A 20,312-nucleotide genomic window follows, 5' to 3' on the forward strand; every position below is an offset into this window, starting at 1 on the left:
AAGTTTTTCATTTTCTACCGTGCTAAACACAAATTTAAATACTAAATATTGGAAATAGAAAGGAGAAATAAATATATGAAGAATAACTTATAAAAAAAAGATAAAAAAACCTATTTATATGATAAATATTGTTTTAAAAATAAAATTGATATCTATTTGACATTGATTCAATCAATAAAAAACTCAATCAATAAAAAACTCAATCAATAAAAAACATATATAATAATAATAATAATAATAAAATATCTAAATAATTAATAATAAAAGTAAAAAAATGTTAGTATGTATAATTGGAAAACCAAACAATAATTATATTTCTAAATGTTGAATTTAGCATTGATTTTAATTGTTTTGTAATAAATCATTCTATAGTTAAATATCTAGTGTTATTTTATTGGCAAAATAAAATACAGTTTTAAAAACTCTATTTTTTTCTAATTTTAATAATTTCATGTTAATATGGGTAAAAAAATGCTTTATTTTCATATTGGATAATGAAGTATGAATTATGAGATTTATAAAATAAAAGAAATCACCAAATTTTAGTTAACACTATGAAGGGCACTGAGGTAGTTTCACTTACCAAAAAAACCCTTCTTCGTTCCTCGAATGTTGAACAGGCGGAGAGAAAGACAGAAAAATGTTGAGAAGCTTCTCTTCTACACTGCGGGGATGTTCCAGAAGGTTCCGAACCCCACTCTCTTGCCACCAGAAGCTGTACACGAACGGAGGAGAGGGTGCACGTGTGAGGCCTCCGAAGCTTCTGGTGGTTCAGCCACGCGTGCGGCCGGATAAGCTGTTGCAGGCGAAGCTGAACGAAGCTCTGTGCCTCGCCAACTCCCTCGAGGACCAGCGCGATGGCTATTTCCTCACCGATTTCTTCGACAAGCCGTTGCCACCTCACGTGCTCGTCCAGAACCGCGTCCCACGAGCCGACTCCTATTTCGGCCACGGAACCGTCGATAACATCAAGTGCCACGTGAATGCTGCTGAGGAGTCTAAGGTTGCCTTGTCTTCTTAATGTGACTGTTATTATGTCTGAAAGTATTGTTAAGGGTGTAACTCGTGTGTTTCAGGAAGAGGTGGATGCAGTTTTTGTTAACGCCACACTGTCTGGGATTCAGCAGCGGAATCTTGAGGTAAGTGTGATGTGATTTTTGTGTCATTTTTGTTTCATGAAAGTGGGAATTGAGGTTTATGTACATGGCAGAGGGCTTGGGGGAAACCCGTGTTGGACCGTGTGGGACTTATCATTGAGATTTTCAATGCCCATGCGTTTACCAAGGAAGCGAAACTTCAGGTTGGTGATCTTTGAAGTGCCCTTCTTCTCGAAATGAAATGTTGTGTTGCACTGTTACTATATATTGTTTGGCATCTGGGAGTGCAGGCTGAACTCGCAGCTCTGTCCTACAAGAAGACCAGACTTGTTCGTGCTCGCGGCCCTGATGGTCGCTACACGTTTGGTGCTTCTGGGGAAGCTGAAGTTGTTAGCGCCCGAGGGTGAGTTTATTTCCAATTTTTCTACTGAGGGAGTGCTACCAATGCTCTCTAACACAATTTATTAAGAACTACAAAATGGTGAGAGTGCTTATTAACTAAGAGATGAGACCTACGCAATCTTGTGCGTTTCAACGAATTTCAACCAATTTTAGAGAGTCTGCTAAAAAGAACGTGTTACAGATATGCTGCTAGGATTTCTCTATATGCTCTTTGATAACGATGATGGTCTTTGAATTGGACCACTTTTTTTTCTTTATACATAAGCGATTATAGAGATTTGGGGCGTGACAGAATTTTGCCATATTTGATAAGTGTGATGTTGGCTATGGACAACACTTCCTCAAATTGGGCGAGTTTGTTTGTGATCCCTTCAGAGAGGGTTAGCCAACTAGAATAATCAGGCACAGGCACAGGCACATAGTATTTCAGTTAAACAAGCCTCATTCTTGCATATTGCATGATGACTTGACTTTTCTAATACCTAAATTTTTCACAGGAATCTATCTTTTTCTATTTTACATGTTTAGAACTCCAATTTTTTCCAGTCATGCCTATTTAATTTTTGGTTTACCTTTCTGTTACGAAGTATGGACATGGTTGAAACTGAATGTAGTTTTTCTTTCCACTAATCCCTACTCTTAATGAACATATACCAGTATGCACGTGTTGTTCTCTGAATTTGTGTATCCTTTAGCCTAGTCTATTGTATTGCTGTACTGAACTGATAGTTAGAGAGTAACATTTCTAGATTCAATACCTGTCAATTTCAGGAGAGGAAGTGGGGGACAAGGTTTTATGAGTGGTGCTGGAGAAACTGAACTTCAGCTTCAGCGACGAAGGTATGACTGTCATATCATATTGAACTTTTTTCATACAATATTCTCAAGTGGTATATTTCTTGTTTTCCTAGTAAATCTCATGGTTTCCTTATAAACCTGTGTTATTTTCATTGTTGATTTTTCACTTTCTCATTGCATCATACCATTGAAATTGTCGCTGTAATTTTTTTAATCCAAATAATATTTCAAAGGGGTGAATTATCTAGCTTTAATCTGCACTGAATTAAAATTCAATCCTGCCGAGCACAGTTCTCACCGAGTGTCATTAGATACATGAATCACAAGTTGTACTAGTAGAAGTTATGGGGTTCTTTTAAACTATAACGCATGCTCAGTAGTCCAGTGTACGGACTATGATCTATTTGTTGACGTGAAATCTAACAGTTTATATAATGATTTTATACTATGCATAATTGAATCACTAAAGTGCAAAATACCTTTAGAATCATAGAGAGGAGACTTTATTTATTATCTCAAATTGAAGAGGTTCGCCGCACCCGGGCTTTGCAGCGTGCTGGTCGCAGGAGACGTGGAGGTTCACCCGGACAAGGCTTACCCACTGTTGCTGTTGTTGGGTATACAAATGCTGTAAGTGGTCTAAATATGCGTATTTGATATTTATTTTAATCAGAAGCATAACTGCTATATCTTTCAACATGTTTTTATCAGGGAAAATCTACATTAGTAAGTAGATTATCGGACAGTGATCTGTATAGCGACTGTAGGTAAAAGTCACCTTCAATGCTACCCTTGTGCACTTACATCGTCTAATTCTAATATAATTTTTAGTGCTGGTATTTTCACTTTAGATACTTAATGGCATTACATGAATTGTAGATTGTTTGCCACAGTTGATCCTAGAGTGAGAAGTGCTGTTCTTCCTTCGGGGTAATTTGACCTGCAATTTATCATTTCTTTCTAATCTTAGCAGCAGTACCCTCCATTTTGTACATTGGTTGGTAGTGTTGAATATATATGCTTCACTATCCTGAATTCTTAATTTCTTTTTTCAGAAAGAAAGTGCTTTTCAGTGACACAGTGGGATTCATATCTGACTTGCCCGTACAGGTAATGTTGAAACATGAGCAAATTGTTGTGTCAGCGTGACTGTTCCCTGATTATTTTTTATCAAAATATTCTTCAACCATTCTTTTATGACAATTATCTAATCTAACCTTTTTTTTTATCTTAATTTGTGTAGCTGGTGGAAGCATTTCATGCAACTCTAGAAGAAGTGGTGGAAGCAGATCTGCTTGTGGTATGATTTTTCAATTTCTTTCAGTTTCTGGGGAACAGAAGTGGTAATTTAGCGTCTTTTGCATCTTGTCTGATTTATTTCTGATACCAGTCTCAATTTCACAAATCTCTTTTTTTTTTCCCTTAACTAAAAACAAATAGGAGAAAAAGAAAAAGGAAACATTAAAAGTGAATGGTGATAAATAAGATGACGATTGCATTGAAGATTTTCAAATTAGGACTTTCTTTTTCTACAAATATCCTTGATATGGTCGATTTATGCTTGTAATACAGATTGTATTTGGTTCTTCATACTTCTGGTTGCTCTTTATTTTTGGTGGACTGTTACTTTCTGTACAGTATGAATGAGACTTATTTTTTTGTTTTTATAGTAGCTATTGCTCCGAAACTTACAGGAGTCAATTATTTAGAATTTAATCTTTTATTTAGTAACTGACAAGTCAACTGTTAAATTTATTTTTCTTGTAGCATGTGGTCGATTCAAGTGCTCCCAATCTTGATGAGCATCGCACAACAGTCTTACTAGTTCTTCGACAAATAGGAGTGTCAGAAGAGAAGCTTCAGAATATGATTGAAGTTTGGAACAAGGTGATACAACTTACAAGTATATAACTCATCTACCCATTTACCAAATTGCAAGAACAACTGTTGATCTGTTCACTCAATCTCTGAAAATGTTTAGATTGATATCGAAGAAGAATGCGACGATGGTGATGAATATCTTGATGATGAAGATGAAGATGGCTTCAAGGTAGAAGATGATGTGAAATCTGAGTTATTAGCAGAAAATGAAGGCATGAAGGAGGTTGATTGCGAGGCCATGGAAGAGAAAGACTATTCTGATGGTTGGTTATATGCTAATGATTTGGTCGATGAAGCTGACCAACTAAATGAGTCCTTTGAACAGCACGATGGTCTGGAAAAAGATAGTTCAATTGATCAATCTGGTCCACATGTGAAAGCATCTGCTATCACAGGAGTTGGGTTGCAAGAATTGCTCGAATTGATAGATAATAAACTGTGTGTTCAAAACAAGAAGGGTGCACAAGTGGTTGAAAGAAGCATCTATGATCGTAAATGGAGGCCCCCCCACAATCAGGAGGAGTCTGGCATAGCAGTTGAACAGTAGATAGGAAAGTGTCTTTCCTTGCTTCCTTGTTATGTCCAAGTTTGATCATCAAAAAGTTGTGGGCCATTCTGTAATGTGATCATGGGACAAAACATTGCCTCTACAATCCAGATGAAGTAACTTCGAAGCAGCTCATGTGCTCAGGTTAATTGTCCTTCTGCTGTCGGAATCTGCCATTTATAAGCTTTCCATGGATGATAATTTAGTACTTAAAGATTGAATAAAGTTGGTGTGTAGAGTTGCAGTGGTTATACACTTCCTGCCAAACAAAAAAAAAAAGGTCCATCGATGTATAATTGAAGTAATAATAGCAGAATAGTGGTACACAAATAACTACATATTAAATATGTATTCGTTCGTTTTCAAAATAGATTGTAGTATAACATTTTTTCTGTATATACACAACAGATTTCACCTATAGTCATCGCTTATCACCGTTTAATTAGCTTGGTATCCACCTCTGCTTAAAAATCAATTATAGATATGTTTGAAGAAATAATGGCGGAATAACAACACAAGAAGAAAACAGTGACATCATTCAAGATATTTTTTCACGAATTTAGGTGTAATAAATTCCTGAATATGAAGAGGGATTAACATTGTAAAACACAATCAAAAGTTAATAAAAAAGTTCCGTCGCCGGGAATCGAACCCGGGTCTCCTGGGTGAAAGCCAGATATCCTAACCGCTGGACGACAACGGATTTATTGATAAAGATGCGTTACCAATATTATTTGACTATATAATTACTCAGGCTGCGAATATTTGACAGATGAATTGCGTAAAGTAATAAACTTCTTTCATTAAATTATTTGACGATAAACATAACCCATTATTAGAAAAAATTCTACAGTTCTCGCAATTTTATGCATAAAATTTGACACCTCGAACATGAAACTGAAGGACAAAAGGCAACATACAATTTACCTCAAGTTTTAATTTATCAAGGTAAAATGCCTATTTAGCAAATTCAAAATCCAAAGTAAATTAACTTAGACATGTTTGAAGAAGGAAAATCCAAAGCATAACAAACATATTTTTCGTATGCAAAAGGGTTACAACACAAACCATACTAGAAAAATATGTAAAAGATGACAACGGACATAAGAATAACAAAAATTACTTATATTCATTGTAAACCTGTTATTATTAAAATGTATAAATATAATAACAAATAAAAGATGACAAAACTATTAGAATATACCAATTATTTTGAAAAATTGAAATTTTGGAACTATAATGGAAGGGGCCGCGCGAACGCAGGCCCCCACTGCCACAAATTATGACGTAGGCTCTGCCACTTGGACAGACCTTAGGCAAGCACCCTTCCTAAGTGCAATGGAAGTCACATGCCTAGGCCATAGACCTTGCTGATCATCCATTGACCCCGTCCAGGTAAGTATGTTTCTCAATCCCATATGCCTAACCTTTATAGCCTATCAGATCCACTACTATACACATACTTTTCGATGTGGGACAAAATATTTCGCTTAAAATGAAACACAACAAAGACTGAGTATCCTATATCGACAGTCATAGCCAGAATGAGGTTTTACCTCCATAACCTCTACTTTACCGTGCACTAAGAAGATTTGAAGTAAAATTATATGAATTTATCAAGAGCTACTTGTCTAGTTTTTCAACAACAGAAGAGAAAAAAAAAAGTTCTACGAAACACACTAAGAAACACCAATGACATTACTATGAAAGTGTTATGCTTTCGCAATTTTATTACCAGCCAAAATGAAACAGCGTTTTAGCAATCTTATCAAAATAGTTGAACTTTTCGTTTTACATCTTATGCATAAAATAGTTTTCATCCAGCATAAATAACATGAAGAATACGTACTCAATTCAAGATTACTATTGAAGCCCGAGAGAGACTGAGAGAAACAAGTTGGGAGGAGTTAAAGCACTAATCATCAGTGCATAATTATAGTGTAATTCATTATGTTGGTAAGTAGTTATTTCCTTTTCCTCTTTCAAACTTTTATGCTCTGTAATAAATAGCTGTGTAAAGTATTGGGTGATAAGGGCAGTGAGATCAACTCAGAAAGTGCTTCTGCAGATAAGATGAAGAGGCAAGGGGGGAGAATTTGACCCTGACATGATCCTCTATGTGGAGTAAATAAATTCTTTACACAGTTGACAGTTCCAAAATATAGAAAAAGAGACTGTAATGAAACACATTATTAAACGAATCCACATATCTGAGAAGCCAATGTGTCAAAATAACCAGTAGGAATGATCATTACACTGTCATGTGCCTTTAACTTGTCTAATTTTTGTTATGAGGAACGTGTCTAAGTTGATGGCCATAGAACCTAGCCTACCCTTAATTCCTCTGCATGCATTGCCATATGGGATTAATTGATTGAGGGTTTTGTTAATAGGGCTTGGATCACCTTTTTCATTCAAAATTTGATCACCATTTGAATAACCTCTACTACTGTTTCCGGAGCCTCTGTGGGATGCATTTGCCTCCTCTCTTCAAAAATTATTTTTATGAAAAGTAGAAGAGATGCTAGGACATCCTATTTCATTTTGTATTTTAATATTTTGTATCAGAAGATGTGCGAAAAGTCGAGAAATAACTTGTGAGTACAGAAGCTATGGCCTCCTCCAGATCATCTTGGATTCAGAAAATTATCTTCCTTTGGTTTCTGACACCTTTTCCTATGGAAAATTTTGGTGTTATGATCCCCGTACTGTACCTAGCCAACCCATTACCTTTTGTGTCTGGAATATTTCTTTCTGTCTCACTATTCCTGAGTCTCATTTATGCATATTGTTTATTTACATAAATGAATAACAAGCTTTGACATTGATTAAGATATTTCGTATTACATACAGTGAGTGAGGGAGAGAGGAATCAAGTTACAGGACATACTTCATAACTTCTTCCTGAAGTGATAGAAGTTCTTATTAAATAAATCAACTCTCTGAACTTTGATATACTATAGAAATCAAACAATGCTACATGGCACTTCTTTGGTTTAACATGTCATATGAAATTAAAAAGGTAAACAAATTTGTAATATGGGATTGCATGTCTGCAAAAACCTGGATTATTCAATTTCTTATATTCATCGAGAGATTTTGATAATTAAATTTATAAAAATGAATAGTAGAATTTGATACCTGATAATATATAGACACATATATGATAAAAGAAAACTGATGAATAAAAAGGTGGTGCAAGTGTTCCCTGTTAAAAGTAGGCAATTGGCAGGGCCATGTAAATATATTTAGCTGATTAGTGCCGTTGTTCCCATGGCTTAAGGAATTTATATCCCGTGTAGAAGAAAAATTTGCAAATGCATTCGCTTATGAAATTTACACTGCAGCTCCTTTCAACCAGAGCCTGCAACCTACTAAGAATTTACATTTCTCACCCTCAACCCCCACACAAGGTACATATAGGGAAAAAATGGAAAGTGAAATCAAAGAGGAAAAGATGAAGAAGAAAACGAGGAGGAATTACAAATCACAATCAATCCCTATTCTCTCTCCTACTATGCCAAACCCCAGCTTCCCTCGTGGTTTTATATTAGATGGAAGCCAAATGAAATTGATCAGTGCGGTCTTGCTCTAATCCCAGCCAAAATGATGAAAAACATCTCATTTACAGGTTGTCATGTCAATGAGCCAGGTCTTCACTCCCAACACCGACAGTAGACTTGTCAATCATGAGCACATTGTACTGTTCATATACTCTTGCACGATTCTCAGCCCACCATTGCTCTGCTTGCTTCTCACTGAACCTCTTCCGACTACATTCACCAATGTTAAAGGATAAAACTCAGGTTATAAAATTGCTAATCGTTAAATGCCGTACAGTTATCTGGTTTGTCCTACCAATACCAAACTACAAACATTACAGTGGGAAGCAAAAAAGAGAAAATATGTAATTGGTCACAACATGAATAATGCAACTAAATTTCCATTAGAATTAAAATGTCACTGACGTATGAATAATGCTCGTCAAGGCTTTTAACACCATGTATATTTTATCCTACTTTTTCTTCCATAAAAGTAGGATACAATATTTTACATTAACAAATTTAGCATGTGAAGTTATGTAAGATGTAAAATGTAAAATGGCGGAAAAAATATGTCCGTAAAATACTGCATACCTGAAGCGAACTCTCTTAAGCTCTATTTTACCTCCTGGAAGGGAGGTGAGCGTAATATAAACACCAGGTTCATCTTGCTCAACCCATTCACTTTCACTACGGGATTCACAGTCTTTTGTTCTGCTCCCATTTCTATTTGTTGAATCAGACTGGCCCTGTTTATTGTGACCTGCACTTCGGTTACTAACTGTGCTTGATCCATTTGAGAGTAACTGGTTGTTTGATGCAGTTAAATCTGCCTCTGGACTTGATGTTTGAATATTTAATCGGTCAATGGAAGCATAGTTAACATCATTGGAACAAGGATTGGAACCAAAAGAAGCAATAGACGGTGATTTCACATTCCTAGCAGGTACTACAGGTAGCCTCTCAGCCATGTCCTTCAACTGCTCAGGACAGAAAACAAATAAACTTTGGATCAATTAGCCTTGCAATGATACATCCAGTACAAATCTAGAACAGAGCTATACAAGCTTAAAGATTTTAAAAGTCCACTGTGTTGGGCATGAAATTGAATCAGGATTGACTGTAACTCTGTAAATGTCACATTTCATGGCTTTACAATTTGATTTTAGGGTCAATTAGAGTTAATTCGGACAATCTGCAATATATTGCCTGGCTAATAAAAAAATCCTGGACATAACCGCTGATTTGTTTCAAAAAGAAAAATAAAAGGCTCCCACCCATTAAATGTACAGAATTATTTTTTGCTTTCTTCATTGACTAAGTTATTGGCTGTAATAGTTTAATTAGTAATTTAAGAGATTAAAGCTTCAACCTGAGCAGTGAGTGACTTTATTACTTCCTTTGCTGCTTTGCATTTGGCAGTTTCTTCCCCGGCAATTGCTATTGCATCTTTTAGCTGTTTAGTTGTTCTTTCCAGCTCAACTTCTTGAAGTTGGGCCTTCCGAGTCAGGTTTTCCACCTACAAGGGAAAAAAATTAAACATCTTTGTTGAAAGTTTAGAAAAATAAAGGGGAGAAAGGAAGGTGGAAAGAATCAGTTCAACGAAAGTGTGTTATAGAGATCAGGCATTCTCTATGTCAAATAGTAAACCACTTATGAAAGAATAATAGAAGATAGGTGATAAGAAGTTCTCTAATTGATTCATTGAACCCTCAAAAACAAAAAATGGGAAAGAAAAAATCCACTGTAAAAAAATCTACTGACTGTTAACCTTTTATGAGATAGAAGTATAAATCACAAACCCTGACTACCTTCAACAGTAGATTATTATAATAAAATACAGCAAGTAATTGAGCAACTCACTGACTTGCAATGAATATGCATATTGCTACATGCGCCCAGGCATAAACTATATAATATCATAATAGCATATAACTTCCTTCTTGTCTTCATTCTCACACGGTGTCTAGCTCATTTCATCAGACAAATTCCCAAAAATTAGCATCATAACAAATGACCAGTTGTAATACAAATACAGAGCCATTTGAATCCATTTTTGTTAAAATTCTATTACAATTAATTACAGCAAGAAAGCAAATACTGACATTGAGTACATAAAGCAAGATACCTGTGATCTTAATTTAATAACCTCCTGACTGAGGCTATCGTTAGTCCTCTTAGCATCATCCACAACTATCTTTGGTGATGTAAGACCTCCTAGCGTTGGGGTTGGTGTAGTTGAACGAGGTGGACTAGGTCGTCTAGATATTGGGGATGTTGCTCGGGAAACAATTCTAGATCCAGGTACAGAAGCTGAGAAAAATTTCTTTGATGATCCAAAAACAGGATTAAAAGATTTAGAAATATTCAATGCTCCCCATTGTGAACCCCCATTTGGAACAGGTGAGACACGGCTACTGTTGAATTCCAATTTCTTGTTTTTCTTTGAAGATCTGCTTTCCACTTGTTTGAAGGATTCAATTGAAGAAAACCTGGCAAGTTGATTACGAGATCTGGAATCTAATTTATCATCCTTATCAATTAACTCCAGCGACCCACGATTGACACTTCCTCTTCTGCTCACAGAAGAATGAGATGAAGAATCAGTTTCTACTGTTTTCCTAAGTTTATTAAAACAATTATCACAGACACGATAAGGTTTGTTGGGGTTTGGTGCCATTGAAGCCTTAAGAGACTTCTTACTGCTACATGAATGGCAAAAAACAAGTCCGCAATTATAACAATTGTGGCGTTTTCTTTTGAAATTAAATGGCATACGACAGCCTGTACACATAGACTGGTCAACACCGGAAACCCACTTATGCAGACATATAGCTGCAGTGAAATTAGTTCCGCAAGCAATACTCTTGACATCTTTGTCCTTCAGAGCTTCAACCAATGTTGGGGAATTTCTATCATCTGTATCCCCATGGCCTAAACGACCATTTGCACCCTTTCCCCAAGTGTAAACTTCAGTCCTTGAAGTTAAAACTGCAACATGATACGCACCACATGCTATCTCCTCCACGAAACTTTTTGACGAAAGTTTCCCTTCAACACGAATTGGTAGCCTCCCATCAGCCTGAGGATTGCCTAATTGGCCATAGACAGGACTACCCATTGTATAGACATGGCCAGAGGTGGTAAGTGCAACAGTGAGGCTATGTCCACAAGCAACTTGACAAAAATTGGGTTCAATGAGGGCAACACACGTAGGAACAAGTTTTTCTTCCTTACTACCATGCCCAAGTCGACCTTTGTCTCCATCACCCCAAGTAAACAGCTTCCCTGAAGAGCAGTTGCTGGAACTTGAATTTCCAACCATGACTTCTACGACTGCAGCCGAATGCCAAACCCCACACGCAGCCCGCACAGTACGAAGACCCTTGAGGGACTCTACTTCCCTCGGCAATGAAACACTTTTTCGGTCTCCATGACCCAAAGCACCAAATGTACCATCACCAAAAGTAAATAATTGACCAGCAGATGTCACAACAGCAGTGTGCCATGGTCCACAAGAAATATATGAAACATGTATGCCTTCCAAGGGGCCATTTACTCTCTTTGGTACCCAGTGGCTCACTTGATTTCCGTGTCCTAGAAGTCCATAATTGTATGTACCATTACCCCACGTATAGAGATCACCAGAAAGTGTCACAGCACATGTGTGATATTCCCCACAAGCTACAAGTTCAATATTTGTATTACTTAGAGCATCTATAAGCTTTGGATGGAGAACATCAGAGTCAACACCGTGTCCGAGTCTGCCACCTGATTCCTCCCCCCAGGAGAAAATTTCACCTTGTTTGGTCACTAGGGCTGCATGTCGTCCACCACAAGCAATATTCTGAACATCAAGAACTACTGCAGATTCCAAGGCTTTGGGAAATAGAGAATCCATTTTCACACCCAAACCACTCCCAACTCGGTGATTCCCACCACCCAGAACACCATCACCTGTGCCTTCCCCCCAAATGAAAACATCCCCTAGAGCATCACCATCATCATGACCAGAACCTTGGCTAGATGTGCTAACAGCACTTGATAGACTCACTCTAAAAGCATCCATACCCATTGTTTTCATGTGACCATGCATACTGTCTGATCCTCCCGACGACACAGAATGTACTGAAGCACTGGCAGAATCTGGAGGAAAGAAAGACTTTTGAGGGACAGCATATAAAACCACATCCAATGCTTTATCCAAACCATTCTTAGGGGGGCTCTCATATGGGCTATGAAGGCGAAGGTGATCCCCGCTATCCTGAATAGAACAAACAAATATTCTCTAAATAAACATTTTCAACTTCAATTGAGAGAGAGTGAGAAATTCGAACGGACATAAGCAATATGTTAATACCTTTTTCAGGCTTTCATTACTGCCAAAGGGAGAATTTAACGGAGAACTTCTTCTAGTGTAGGTTCGAGGACTATTAGCCTCAGATGGAATACCTTCACTTCTTGACTCTGTTCTCCACTTCCGATGATGGCTACGGGAAATCAATGCTTTCAAACCACTGAACCAGACTTCAGCTTCATCTTTGTCCTTGCATATCTAGTAGAAAATAATCAAACCATCAGACTGTGTTATATAAAATTTATTGATCCTGTTCACAAAATCAATAACATCCGTACAAGTAAAGCAACAGGACTACTGCAGCAAAAAAATCCAAAGGGGAGAGGAATGAAGAAATTCATACCAAGTCCAGTGACCTATCATTGTAGATAAGAGAGAATGACTGGTATTCTTTCTCAGGTCGTGGATATCTTTGAAAGATAGGCTGAAAAGAGTAGGGCCATTTTTTATCAATCATAACAGAGAACCTTATCACTTAAAGAATTCATGGTAGATGCCGAAAGTCAAAAAGGCATGAGTAATGTCTTTGAAGATAAATGCCAACTTATTAGAATAGGACACTGAAAGAGCAAACATTATGTTCCTCAAAGCAAAACACAATCTAATAGTTACCACAAGCAGGTATATTGTAAACTATTCATAATACTAAAGAAACAAGGCCTTTTACTGTAGATGGATAATGAAATATTCAGAAATCTTGACTTCCAGCACATGGTGGTCACACTCACATCACAAGTGCATATAGAGATAGGGGACAAACTGTATAAGTCATACAAACATCAAATTCAACAGAACTATCTTATAACTGGTTATCTCAACATGGTAAGGCACTGTTGGCTAAATCTAAAGAAGCAAACAATATAATGACTTTACATGTCAATTTAAAAACTTACTGTGCGTTGTCCAGATATAATTCTGGAGACATGACTCAGTTTAAGGTGTTTCTCTTCTTTCCCTGAGAACCATATCAAAACAGATTCATCCTGAAAAAATAATAGAGAAATCAAATTTTAACTTTTGGTTACTGGAAAACATCTAAAAACAAACTTTAATGTAATAAAAACAAAATAAATTATGAAAATAATATGTGTAAACCACAAACAAGATTATTTCAAACCATGAAATGGCATGAAAGTAATTCCGTAAAGGGTATGCATAACCACCAAATACAAGAGTTTGATATGGCATGGTGGTCAATAAGGTACCATGAATGCTCACGTCCAAACTCTAGATATGTGGACTAGAGTGTTTGCTTTAACAAGATTTGGCATGTTTTTTGAAGGCCAGCTTCCCATTTTACAATATTGGCACAATGGGTGTCTTAACCAGATATAATCCTTCTAATGTGGGCCAGAAGTTGTATCCCACCATACACTACTAAATTTTCCCAGTAAACTAAGCAGGGCTGCCCACTTCCAATGGTTATACTAAAAGAAACATCAAGTTATCATATTTTCAATATGTTGCTGAAAATTCATGTTAAGCTCAATACATAATCATTGTGACTTTATCAAAATTTCGTAATGTTGTTACTGCAAACACTTTGAAACCTAATCTTAAGCTAAACTAATTGATGGTGAGAAATTGATTAATCTTTCTTTAATATTTGTAATTTTTCTAGTAGAGCATTAAGCATTCAAATCTAATAATTTTCACAATCTAATCTGTTTCAAGGTTCCCTACTATCACTTAGAATAAATATTTTCACCACTATTTAAGAATAAATAAATACAAAATAAAATGTAGAAAGATCAAGGATTTTATTAAAGCCAAATACAATTCTTTGAAGAAAAAAATTGTGAACACACTTCAACAAGGATCATTTTAATTTACAGATTAAGAGTACAAACTCACATTGGAAAGACGAAAGGGGCAAAACTTGGGTTTTCCCCTTCTCCCATACTTGAGCAAGCAGGCCCCTTTCTTTAAAGCAGTAATGGCCTGTCAATAAGATCAATAAAGGATTCAGCCAGCATGTACAGCACATCTGAAGATAGAAGAAGACTTAAAGCATAGAGAAATCACTGAATAAGCATAGCACATGGATAACATTACTGAAAAGCACGAAGATCAGCCTGCTAAAGTCCAAAACTCAACATAACAGAGCAACAACTGACTGAACGCTATTGAAAAATTTACTACAACCAGGCCATATAAAAGAACATATCCAACTCTTTTGTCATTCAGTCAATATAATAGTCAAGCAGCATATTTTAGAGCCATACAAAATAGCATTTAACTTGTCTTCCTGTGGCAGAACACGGTAACTAACACCCAAATAATTCATAAAAGTGAAAAATAATTAATTAGAAAGGCCCATAAATGATAAAATTAGTGAAACATAAATTCAAAAAATAATTAATCTAATATTCACATAGTCAAATATCTAATTATTTAGCCCGCAAAAGAAGTAAACAAAACTTTGAACACACACTTAACTACATATCAACACACACTACTCAAATTTGAATTAAAAGAAGAAAACTTAAAGTAACAGGTCAAAACAACCAAGATTTTTCACTGCCAACTACAAACTAGCTTGACCTGATGTTACAATCCTAGCGGCAGTCAAACTAGCGAATCATAGACATTCATCAACATATCCATAATTTTAAGTTCCTAGCGAAATTAAGCCAATAACCTAATCCCTCCCTCGTCCCAAATTTACAATGCCCCCACAAACAGAAAATAAGAACATTGCCAACACTGTACAACGCACGCACAGCACACAGATTAACAAAATCTAAAAGCAAACAGTACTACAAAATAAAATTCAAAGCACAACGCTACAGAAAAAAGTTTCCAAAGAAATGGACAAATTATATATATAATATAATATACCTGCTCAATGTCTCTTTCCACAGGGCCGGTTCTGCTAAGATCCGAAGCCATTCTACCAGTCCGCGACATCACGCAAAACAAAACCAAAAAAAAAACGCAAAAGAAAAAAAAAACACAAACAGCACTAATTAGAAACTTTCACTTTCTCCTCAAATCTAAACACTAATCTTTTACATTCACCAGTTCTCGTACCCGAACCCCTCCATTCATCAATTCACCCACTCAAACCCTCGCTCCAACAGCTCCAAGCCTCCTCCAGCACGCGAATCCACCATAATTACAGCTCCATCTCGCACTCACCGAATCGAAGCTTTGCTCCGTAGCTTCATGCGGCGCAGGAACCACTCTAGCGTGCTCCGACGAGGCGATTGGCACCGCGGCAAGGCGCTAGGTTGCGGCGGAAGAAGGCGATCGAGGAACGACGGCGACGCTCGGCGGATTCCGGTGATGGAGAGGTCAGCGAGCTCGCGGCGAGGAAGTGCGCCGAAACGGAATGGGAGAATCTAGGGAAGTATGATCTGCAAAATCAGTTGCAGATGAGAGAGAGAGAAGGGAGAGGGAGCTAGAGAGAGAGAAGGTGAGGTTTTAGAGAGAGAAAGCGAAGGGGAATTATAAAAAGCATAGAAAAAGAAACACAGTGTACGTCTATGGCTGAGGAATGAGTGAGTGTGTGTGTGTGTGAGAGAGAGAGAGAGAGAGAGAGAGAGAGCGAGCTCAAAACAGAAGCAAGCTACATTCATTTTTTTAAAAATTGAAAAAATTAAAAAGTTAAAGCGATCGAAAATCACCCTAAATTTCGCCATAATTTACGACCTTGCCATTACGCTACGCTTTTTCTTTTTGGTTTTTTACGAAATTATTACAAAATTAAAAATACTTTGTTTGGTTCATTACAATGTGAAAAATATATCGACATAAAAAAAAAAGAAATAAATAATATTTTAAAATAAAGAAATAAAGAAAGAAAGAAAAAAGGTAGCTTAGGAAGGTGATTTTAATACTATACATGTGAATATAATTGCAGTGCCGAAAATACCGGAATGGCTTTGTGCCGTTTGGATGGAGTTAGGATTAATTTTTTAAGATTATTATTCTTTTATTTTATTATGTATTTGAAGCACACTCACTGAAATGCTGTATTTTTATTTAGTGTGTTTTTATATTTAATAGTTAATGTGACACCACAATAACTTTTTAATTAAATGAATTTTAAAATATGAAATAAATTAAAATTATATATATTCTTATAATTTTATAGGTTATTGGGCACTCATCAAGTCTTATATTTCTTCATCAATTGGTAAGGATATTTATTGATTCTTCAGTCTCATACATTTATTTATATTATTTGGTTTATCAATAAAGTTTCCATTTCAATATCTTATATGGGATAGGATATTTCATAGTTCAATATTTATAGTATACTTAACATAGGTTATGCTATTCTTGTAATAATCATCTCTCACGTAATTACATCACTAATTTCATCACATACAAGTATAAATGTTAATTTATCCATACTAAATAAAGAATCATTTCATCTAATGAGATAGAGACAATACAATTTACAGTCAAAATTATGTTAAAAAAATCACAATTCTATTATATTACATTGGAAACCTAATCATTAACTAAATTTGTTTCAATCAATCTTACTCTTAGTTATAAAATTGTGGGCCTATAATAACAACACAAAATTTACTTGTATTTTCATATTCACTTAATACTTATTCATTAACCATCCATCAAATACTAACTAAGATTTAAAATTTAGTAAAAAATGACAATATTGATTTGGTTATTCAATTAAGGAAAATTCACTCAAAGTCAAATTTCAAAAATAATCCAATTTAAAATTTACAACCAAATCAACTTCTTTTACTTTTATTTTTCTTGCACTATAAGAAAATCAAATATTAAATAAAAGGATGTGACAAAAGTATACCATCACTGATTACCTCACCGATTAAAACCCTAATTTTTTTTTAATTTTATGTTACTTTTCATGCATGAGACACACATTGTTTAACATGAGTTTTAATAATAATAATAATAAAATAAGAAACTCAAAATCAAAATTCTTTCTCATACAATAAATTTACCTAAGATAGATGTTTTATATTAATGTTCTACTTATATATTTTATTGTACTGGTATGGACCGAACGGTCAATACCATAACTGGGTCTTCATAACCGAGCCCAACATGTCCGTGCGGGCCGACCGACACATCCAGCCCATTAACGCTCAAATTAAGGTCAGCAAAGTTAAACCACCTTTAAAAACTATGCAATACGACCCTAAGCACGATCCACTTCATTAATCCGGCCCAATAAGGTAAGCCCATTAAAATAATATAAATAGCGCACATTCCAAGAACAAGGTACGTCATTGTTGAATATACTCTGACAACCGACTGTCGAGTATCATTTGCTGACTTTAGCATTGGAATGCCTTCTGCAGGTACTCCCCCCCCCCTCCCCCCCCCCCTCTCCTCATTCGACATTCACCTAAGATAGAGTGACCGAGACCTGAAGGAGTAGCGTCAGGGCGAGAAGGAGTAAGCTAAAGTTCTAGCAGTCTGCCCGACAGGAAGGAGGGGAATGAAGCTAGTCAACAGTTCTCTATGTCTCATCTCTCTAGCATGAATACTTATATATCTTAGTTTGTAAGTTGAATTTCACAAAGAGAACAACATAATACGAATTTTTTAAGAGAGAGAAAAGGAATCAAAAGAAGGATAAACGGATAAGAAAATAAAATGAGAAGAGATATCTAAAATAGTAAAATAACATGTTAAAACAACATTCAATTGATTAAAAAATTAAATCAGAGAGAAAATAATCAATTAAAATGATTTTCAATCAATTAAAATTTTACTGCAAACAACTATTTAAACAAATTATGCCTAATTCATTCCTTAGGAAATTGAATCTATCTCTTGCAAGTGGTTTAGTGAAAAGATCAACTAATTGTAATTCAATTCCAATAAATTTTGATTTCACAATTACCATTTGCAATGTGCTCACGGAGGAAATGATGTCTTATCTCTATATGCTTAGTTCTTGAATGCATGATAGGATTCTTAGTCAAATTAGTTGCACTTGTATTATCATACAATCCAGGGATATTACTCAAGATAATTCCAAACTTACTTAGTTGTTGTTTTAACCACAGTGTTTGAGCACAATAGCTCCCTACAACTATGTACTCGGCCTCGACTGTGGATAGTGCCACACATGCTTGCTTTTTGCAATGCCATGAAATCAAGTTGGATCCTAGCATGTGACACGTTCCACTAGTGCTTTTCCTGACAATTTTACACCTTGCAAAGTTTGAGTCAGAATAACCAATTAAATTCAAATTAACATTGCAAGGATAGCACAATCTTGTTGAATCAAGTGTGTTCAAGCTTTGAAGAATCCAAATCCTTTGAGTTTGATGGAAGGCTGGATGTGCTTGCTATTGTTGAGGTGCTTTAGAATAGGATTTGGGGTAGATTATATTTGTAATCCACTCTTTGTTGAATCTAAAGCTTAAGTGTTTTCAAAACTTTTAAGATTAAAGTGTTTTTCAAACTAAGTGAAAAATAACCTATTGTTTTATCGAAACAACTAATTATTTTATACTTAAGTGTTTTTGAAAAAGTTTGAAAACTGTTTTGGATGGTTGACTTGTTGTCAAACCCAAACAACCGATTGATTCGCTATTTCAACCGATTGTTTGTTTGGAATCCTAACAGAAAACAATTTTGTTTGTTAAAAGAGCTTTAATTGATTTCATAATTGAATACGCTCCTGCTTTCATTTCTTGTGATGATGCCTTGCTCATCTATTTTATTTTTGTATACCCACTTAATGCCTATCACATTCATCTCAAATGTTCTAGGAACCAGATAACATACTTCATTTCTTGTAAACTAATTCAGTTCTTCTTGCATAGCCAAAATCCAATTACTATCTTGTAAGACTTCATCAAGATCCTTTGGCTCTACTTGAGATACAAAAGTCATCATCTCACACAAGTTATTTAGATAATTTAACTGATACTCTTTTCTCAATGTTGCCAATCACATTATCAAAAGTCAAATCACATTATCAAAAGTCAAGTCCCTAGGAGTTCTCCATTCTCTAGGTAGTTTTGCAGTAACAACAGGTTCTTTGGCATTTGAACCAATTAATTAATCCTTTGAATCACAATTCTAAAATCACCTTATTCAAGTTCATCTTCTATGGGATTGAGCAAGTAGTTGTTAAATTCATCAAAATTTACATGAATAGATTCCTCAACAATTAACAATCTTCTATTATAATTTCTATAAGCATGACCATTCACAACATAACCAACATGAATACCTTCATCAGATTTTGAATCAAACTTACTTGGATTATCTTTGCCATTGTTCAATACAAAACACTTACATCCAAATACCCTAAGATGACTCATGTTAGGTTTTCTTCCCTTGTATAGTTCATATGGAGTTTTCTTTAAGATAGACCTAATTAAGGTTTTATTCAAGACATAAGAAGCAATATAGACAACATCAGCCTAGAAGTATTTAGGCAGGTTAGATTCATTTAACATAGTCCTAGCAAGTTCTTCTAGGGATCTATTCTTTCTCTCAACCACTCCATTCTGTTGAGGGGTCATAGGAGCTGAAAAATTATGTGTAATTCCATATTTTTCACAAAACTTATTGAATCTATCATTTTGAAACTCACCCTCATGATCACTTTTAATTGATTTTATACTGCAACTATTTTCTTTTTGTAGAACCTTAGCCAGTTTCTTAAAAGCATCATTAGCATAATTTTTAGCAACAATGAATAAAGTTCATGTATATCTAGA

At 35.5% G+C, this 20,312-nt stretch overlaps 2 protein-coding genes and 2 non-coding genes across 5 annotated transcripts; 1 reads left to right on the plus strand and 3 right to left on the minus strand.

Annotated features, from left to right (window-relative positions):
- The first annotated feature begins 548 nt into the window (after positions 1-548).
- Positions 549-5,145, plus strand: LOC137826971 (GTP-binding protein At3g49725, chloroplastic). Its single transcript, XM_068633139.1, has 12 exons — positions 549-1,003; positions 1,077-1,139; positions 1,211-1,300; positions 1,388-1,500; positions 2,271-2,339; positions 2,783-2,927; positions 3,009-3,064; positions 3,177-3,227; positions 3,353-3,407; positions 3,541-3,597; positions 4,065-4,184; positions 4,279-5,145. Exons 1-12 carry the CDS (start codon positions 641-643, stop codon positions 4,723-4,725), a joined length of 1,629 nt encoding a protein of 542 aa, XP_068489240.1. The 5' UTR covers positions 549-640; the 3' UTR covers positions 4,726-5,145.
- A 211-nt stretch (positions 5,146-5,356) lies between these two features.
- Positions 5,357-5,428, minus strand: TRNAE-UUC (transfer RNA glutamic acid (anticodon UUC)). Its single transcript has one exon. It is a non-coding gene; the product is annotated as a tRNA-Glu (tRNA).
- Positions 5,429-5,967: 539 nt separating this feature from the next.
- LOC137827358 (U1 spliceosomal RNA) lies at positions 5,968-6,128 on the minus strand. Its single transcript, XR_011083744.1, has one exon. It is a non-coding gene; the product is annotated as a U1 spliceosomal RNA (small nuclear RNA).
- Positions 6,129-7,936: 1,808 nt separating this feature from the next.
- On the minus strand, positions 7,937-16,207 carry LOC137826970 (PH, RCC1 and FYVE domains-containing protein 1-like). Of its 2 annotated transcripts, XM_068633138.1 has the most exons (10): positions 15,658-16,207; positions 15,466-15,517; positions 14,479-14,565; positions 13,518-13,607; positions 12,968-13,048; positions 12,628-12,822; positions 10,396-12,531; positions 9,640-9,786; positions 8,862-9,247; positions 7,937-8,498 (listed from the first exon to the last, which is right to left on the minus strand). In XM_068633138.1, exons 1-10 carry the CDS (start codon positions 15,669-15,671, stop codon positions 8,366-8,368), a joined length of 3,321 nt encoding a protein of 1,106 aa, XP_068489239.1. In that variant the 5' UTR covers positions 15,672-16,207; the 3' UTR covers positions 7,937-8,365. The 2 variants fall into 2 exon arrangements, with proteins under 2 accessions (XP_068489239.1, XP_068489238.1); XM_068633137.1 differs by lacking the exon at positions 15,658-16,207 and having other exon boundaries at positions 15,466-15,633.
- Between the last annotated feature and the right edge of the window lie 4,105 nt (positions 16,208-20,312).

The sequence above is a fragment of the Phaseolus vulgaris genome, chromosome 8 (assembly GCF_000499845.2).
Source record: "Phaseolus vulgaris cultivar G19833 chromosome 8, P. vulgaris v2.0, whole genome shotgun sequence".
NCBI classification, from domain to species: Eukaryota; Viridiplantae; Streptophyta; class Magnoliopsida; order Fabales; family Fabaceae; genus Phaseolus; species Phaseolus vulgaris.

What these genes read in the sequence shown, in the direction of transcription:
- LOC137826971 (XM_068633139.1), top strand. Translation starts at nt 641, where the DNA reads ATGTTGAGAAGCTTCTCTTCTACACTGCGGGGATGTTCCAGAAGGTTC. An exon ending in GAAGTTGTTAGCGCCCGAGG is followed by an intron (nt 1,501 to 2,270) that starts GTGAGTTTATTT and finishes TGTCAATTTCAG; the next exon opens with GAGAGGAAGTGGGGGACAAG. An exon ending in TGATTGAAGTTTGGAACAAG is followed by an intron (nt 4,185 to 4,278) that starts GTGATACAACTT and finishes GAAAATGTTTAG; the next exon opens with ATTGATATCGAAGAAGAATG.
- LOC137826970 (XM_068633137.1), bottom strand. Translation starts at nt 15,534, where the DNA reads ATGTCGCGGACTGGTAGAATGGCTTCGGATCTTAGCAGAACCGGCCCT. An exon ending in ATGATAGGTCACTGGACTTG is followed by an intron (nt 12,823 to 12,967) that starts GTATGAATTTCT and finishes ATTTTCTACTAG; the next exon opens with ATATGCAAGGACAAAGATGA. An exon ending in TAAAGTCACTCACTGCTCAG is followed by an intron (nt 9,248 to 9,639) that starts GTTGAAGCTTTA and finishes TGTCCTGAGCAG; the next exon opens with TTGAAGGACATGGCTGAGAG.